General features: G+C 39.6%; 1 protein-coding gene across 1 annotated transcript in view; it reads left to right on the forward strand.

The window, feature by feature from the left end:
• Positions 1 to 4,919, forward strand: part of enpp1 (ectonucleotide pyrophosphatase/phosphodiesterase 1) — a 29,605-nt gene extending 24,686 nt beyond the window's left edge. The window contains exons 20-23 of the mRNA XM_075459095.1: positions 411 to 485; positions 1,079 to 1,211; positions 2,379 to 2,523; positions 2,624 to 4,919. Of these exons, the coding sequence (XP_075315210.1) occupies positions 411 to 485; positions 1,079 to 1,211; positions 2,379 to 2,523; positions 2,624 to 2,776 (506 nt within the window). The 3' untranslated portion in view covers positions 2,777 to 4,919. The remainder of the gene's footprint in view (positions 1 to 410; positions 486 to 1,078; positions 1,212 to 2,378; positions 2,524 to 2,623) is intronic.
• Positions 4,920 to 6,000: the final 1,081 nt, after the last annotated feature.

Genomic DNA, 6,000 nt, shown 5'->3' on the forward strand with positions numbered 1-6,000 from the left:
TCTCTGACAGAGTCAGTCCAGACACTGGTTTGTGCAATTTAGTGACAGATTAAATTAATCGATCTGTTAGTCAATTAATAAGCAACCAAGTTGTAATTTCAACCAAAGAGATTAAACTGTTTATGGCTCCGGCTTTCATCATAATTTTTGGGTTTTCGACTGTTTGTTGGGTTAAAAGCAGCCTGATTTTAAACACAGAGGTGATTGGCCGATATAAAGAATCAGTTGCAACCCTAAATGACAATTTCACTACCTGATTTTAGCTCCAACATCTTGTGGATTTAATTTCTTAGTTACTTCTGAGCTCACAAATTATTATATCCCTTCTTAGTGTCACACTTTTAGAAATTTGTGTTATAATTCATGACTGAATCCCATACTCAACACATCATCTGTTTTTATCTCTACAGATCTGAATGCCAATGGTCCAGAGACAGACTCTCTCCTCAGCAGCAACATGGCACCAATGTTTCCTACTTTTAAAAGTTAGTCGGTTATTTCAAATATTTCTTGATTTCTGCTTTGCAGGTACCTGTACCTACCTTGTTTAAGGAGATATTTTTAGCCTGATTTGATGCTCATGTTTTACACTAAGTTAAGTTAACCCTGGGTAAATCCCAATTAAAAATTTAGTCTGGGGAGATTTTCCCAAGTCAGCCCTGCTACACTTTTTATATCACAAAAATATTCAGTTAAAATGTTGTTAATTTTGTTTTAATTACACATCATATATAAAGAAGAAATTATTCATTAAGTTAAGGATACATTTCTGGGAGACTCAGTATTTTTTCTTTAATTCTGACGGAAATCCCTTGAATGCTTAGCTACTTGGTAGCTTTTGTGTTTAAAGCCTGACTAACAGTAAGCTAACACATGCTTCCCCCTGGTGGCTCATCATCCTCTGTGCATGAGTGAGAAGGAGATCACTGTGTAACCTTAACAACGCAGTGTAGAGTACAGTCAAAATACTAAATGTAATAATCTTATCATAGATAGATCACAGCATTATAGTAGCAGTAGTATCATATTCGATGTGATGTACTGTTGGGACATTAAAATCTTTTGTGTGTTTTCTCAGGTGTTTGGACCCATTTCCATTTATCCATACTTACAAATTATTCACATCACCTGAATGGAGTCAACATCATCAGTGGGCCAATATTCGATGAAGACTTTGATGGAAATGTGGATCCACTCAGAAAAGTTTCAGAGTAAGTCAGCTGGACACATGTACCTGGTTAACAATAATTTTGATTTCTTCTATGATAATAGTTGAACTAAATAAGTGTACATTTGCTATGCCATTGCCGCCTTCTAGCTTTTACTGGCCTTAAAGTAAACAACTGCTGGGCTCTTTGTGTGTGTAAGTTTATCTATGTGTAAACCTTCTACAAGACTATCGTCTGAGCAGTCACAGGAAAAACAATTTGGATTGAATTTGAAGTGAAGCGTTGTGAAGAAATAAATAAATGTGCAATCATTTCTGAAGGGAATGTGAATTTGGAAAACGACAAAGGTGTGGCAGCAATGGCAGATATAACCTTACCCCTTTTCCAGTCCAATGTCTGTGTAGATTCTCATTGTCATAAGAAGGCAACTCGACTTTTTTTCTTGGCTAATCAGAAAGGATTCTTCATTTCTGTTTAATACAGTCAGGGTTTGAGCTTACCAGTTTCAGATTAGTAGATGACCCTCTCTCCATCCTGGGCCACAGCTTCCACTAACTATACTTGTATTAAACCATATCCTTTTATGACTCTTAGCTGAGCAGACAGCTGAATACATAGTAGTATAATTAGAACCACCACATCCACACCTTTCCTTTTGCAAGCCCACATGGAAATATTTGTTCAGCCTTTGCATGTAAGTGTCTTGTCTGAAAGCCCAACTATTTCGTGTTTAAACCCACAGCAACATTTGAGTTTATCTATGTATTTGTGTAAATGTAAGGTGGTACAGGAAATATTTTTTCTCAATCAGCTTCTTAGTATGAGGACAGAGTTTGTGCTTTGACCAAAACTAAGGCTGTAGGAGGTCTCTGTTTTTGTTTTTTTTTTTACTTTAGCACTTTGGACTTAGTTTTGAATAGTGTGATAATGTCCAACATAATCAAGATGGTGCTCAATCGTGCAAACCGGTATTTGATGATAGTCGGTGGGTTGTTTTATCACTTTTAGTTATCAAAATGCTCAGCTGCAGAGAGGCAGATTAGCTGGGTTTTTTAGTGCTATAACCAGTAGTTAGAAGTCTCATGCCTGCAGTATTTTTTGTTTGACTTCAGCTGATCTAAATAAGGTATTCAGATGTTTTTATGAACATATAAAGCTGTAGATTTAAATACAGCAGTTTGTAAAAACTGTCATCTCTGGTCTCCACAGGAATGAAGCTCCCATCCCGACACATTTCTTTTTGATCCTAACCAGCTGCCGTAACTCGACCTTTAGCCCTCTTAACTGTGAGGGTCCACTTCAGGCCAGGTCCTTCATCCTGCCCCACAGACCTGACTACACAGAAGTCTGTGCTGTGAGTAACACCACTGACTCATGATTCACGTTTGTATCTTCTTCTCTGGAAACCTGCTGGAAACATGTCTCTCATATATATATATATCTTTGCTCTTCAGGACTCGGATAAATTTGAGTTTGTGCAGGAGTGGATGCAGTTTCACACCGCTCGAGTCAGAGACATTGAGCTGCTTACAGGACTCAGCTTCTATCACGACAGGTTATCAGTTGAAGAGACGCTACAGCTCAAGACATTTCTACACACGGAGTAAAGTCAGAGACATTATTACATGAGGCTTTGATTCCCAAAGACAGCCATATTGGTCAACAGGCTGTTGGGACACAAAGTTAACAGTGGGTATTACAAATGCTTCCATCCATTTTTTTCATTATGGTTGTATTTTAAATTACAGAACAAATTTGAAAATATTATTCTTGGTGTGGAAGCCATGCTTTCGTTTCATGTTTTTAAAGATAATTGTACAGAGAGGATTTTGTTTCAAAACTTAATGGCTTCCAAGTTTTTTTTCTCACACATCAAAGTCAGAGTGAAATAAAAGGGAAAAGAAAACATGTATTGATGGAGGAACTTGGATCCACACGGATACATTTGATGCTGGGATCTGAACATCTGGAAACCCTTTGCTGAAGGAATCTCTCCACACATCTGGATACACATTCACAAATAAGTTTTTTTCCTGCCAAATGTTTTTGAATTGTCATGTTTTTACACCAGTGTTGTTTTTGTAAATTTCTGGATTGTTTTGCAGTTTTCAGTGTGTGTCTGTGTGTCCGTGTGTATACTATATGCATGCGAGATTTGAAAGTTTCAGTGTGTATCATTCACGGCATTCTATTGACAGAAATGTAAGAATCGTCATGTTTTCATTACCTTATAGCAAGCAATTTATATCCAAAGATGCCGCTGGTTGCCTTCCTCACCCCTTTGCCCTGTTGCACACCCATGTTAATGAACTGAGCTCAATAGAAAGTCATGTCTAGATTGTGAGTTTAATTTTGTCCCCAGAGTACTAGGGAAGGTGAGGGATATTCAGTTGGTTGCAGTCTTTAATTTGTATCCTGTTAGATGTCACTAAAGGCTACAACGCACTGGACCTTGTAACCTGATTTATTTGAGACTCACGACCCCCTTTTGCTCAGAAGTATACATTATTTATTCAAACCTTTATTTATATGGAAGAAGGTATTGAATCATTGAGTAAAGTAAAAGATTCAAAACCAAATAGAGAACAGCCATTGGCAAAAAGGTCTTGGTTCAAAGTTAAATGAAGACCGCTAAAATTTTCTGTTTAGGTAAGATGATTCAAAAAGAAATTTAACTACAGTAACAGGTAAGAGGTTTTTAAGTCTGAAAAACAGATTTCTAAAATCTCTGATTAGCTGCTGTGTTTTTTTTTTTTTTTTTCCAGCGGTTAGATGCATTCAAATAAAGTGTTTCGAAATTCGGACCGCAAACATTGCAACAGTTAACCTATTGACCTCTCGCAGCTTTACAATACAAGCTCCACTCACCCATTCTTTTTCAATCGCTGATGACAAACATGGGCAGTTTGGGGTTCAACATTTTACCAAAAGGAGTCAGGCATCAAACCACCAACCTTCCGACAGGTGGATACCCACTACTTCCTGAGCCATAGTTGACTCTTTGTGTCTTTGTTGTCACTTTGCTCTTTCATTGTGTCTCTTTCAGTGAAATTGTATCAGGAAGTGTAACTCTCAGGTTGCAGCTGTTGGTTGAAAACAGCAGCTGGACTTTACATTTAGCTAAAACAGGTCATCTGTGCGGGCTGCACGGTGGTGTGGTGGTTAGCACTGTCACCTCACAGCAAGAAGGTTTCAGATTCAACTCCCGGCTGGGGCCTTTCTGTGTGGAGTTTGCATGTTCTCCCTGTGAGTGTGTGTGGGTTCTCTCTGGGTACTCCAGCTTCTTCCCACTGTCCAAAAACATGCATGTTAGGTTAACTGGTGTCTCTAAGAATCCTCCTTAGGAGTGAGTGTGAGCATGTGTGTGGTTGCTTGTGTCTGTGTGGCCCTTTGATGGACTGGCAGCCTGTCCAGGGTGTACCCCGCCTCTCACCTGATGACCGCTGGGATAGGCTTCAGCCCCCCCCCCGACACACACACAAACACCCACAACCCAACCGACAGATTCAGCGGGTATAGGAAATGGATGGATGGAGGTCATCTGTGCCTCGACAGTGCATTCAGTAATCCGTCCAATAATGTTTGTGTGCGTGTGTGCAGGTATTATCTTTCGATCAACACAGTCTTTGATTGTTCCTTTTTTATATCGACTTTCTGGAAGTTTCTATTATGTGTTACACAACTTCTTTTCAGTATTGTGGGAATAACTGGTGTGGACAAATACACAATTTCATATAAAAACTCTTCTACACTGACCTTGTGACTTTGTTTTCTTTTTTATAAATTGTTTGCACCAATAAGTGCTGTGGAAAACACCTTCACACAGCATAGCATCTAAGGAAAAGGTTGTAACAGAGCAGCAGTTGCTCTGTGAGCCCCCTCCAGAAAATAGCAGTCTGTGTGAACACAGAAAGGAAGGAAGCAGCGCTGTGTATAAAATCTGCCACTTCCTCACTCTGACCACTCCGAACATGCTGCAAGCCAAAAGGTAAGATCTTGCAGCTCTGCTCATTTCAACTGCAGCGACCTAGTTCTCATCTCATACTTGCTTTCATTTTGATGCAGTTATAAGATGAGTGGAGTCTGCCAGCACTCCTCTGACATGTCAGTTAAGATTTAGTAAGAAGATGCTGTGTTGAGTAAATGTTTTGCAATCACCCCATGTCCTGTAGTTCTTCTAAAGGGAATTTCCCCTCTATTTTTTTACGACTTTAGTGTTGTTTAATTGCCTGGACACATTCTACATGCTTGTGCCGTGTGTTGCATACTATAGAAGCAGTATTGGTTATCACAACTTAATTTTCTGCTGACGAGCTGTTGAAAATGAGGTGAAAACCTAAAGAATGGTTTCACAAATGTGCAGATAATTTCCCAACAAGTATTTCGAGAGGATTTGTGTTGGGTTGCCAGTATTTGCATGTGCAGGTCATTCAGTTTCTCTGAATGTGGTATGTGTGTGAGTGAGACCTTGACAGCCTCTTGGTTTTAAATTGGAAATTGATTGTGGTGATCAGTCTGGCTTAGAGCACAAAGCTCACACGAGGTATGCAGTCACTCACTCAAGTCTTCCAGGAAACTCTGCTCTGGGTGGGAAATGTGCCGGAAGGCTTGCGATTGATTTGAGTGTTCTCATGACACTGCAGCCATATTTGGGTCCTGGTGTAATCACTCAGATGCCCCTTAGCTCACTGCTGTGGTTGGCTAAACTGGTCTCTGACCCACTTTTCTCGGATGTGAACTCAGTCACCACTAAACCACGTACAAGCTGAATCATTACGGTCCCTTGCACGGTTGAGGCGTTTGTGAAATGAGTGTATTTCTATTGATACGA

This window comes from Odontesthes bonariensis, chromosome 24, assembly GCF_027942865.1.
Source record: "Odontesthes bonariensis isolate fOdoBon6 chromosome 24, fOdoBon6.hap1, whole genome shotgun sequence".
NCBI classification, from domain to species: domain Eukaryota; kingdom Metazoa; phylum Chordata; class Actinopteri; order Atheriniformes; family Atherinopsidae; genus Odontesthes; species Odontesthes bonariensis.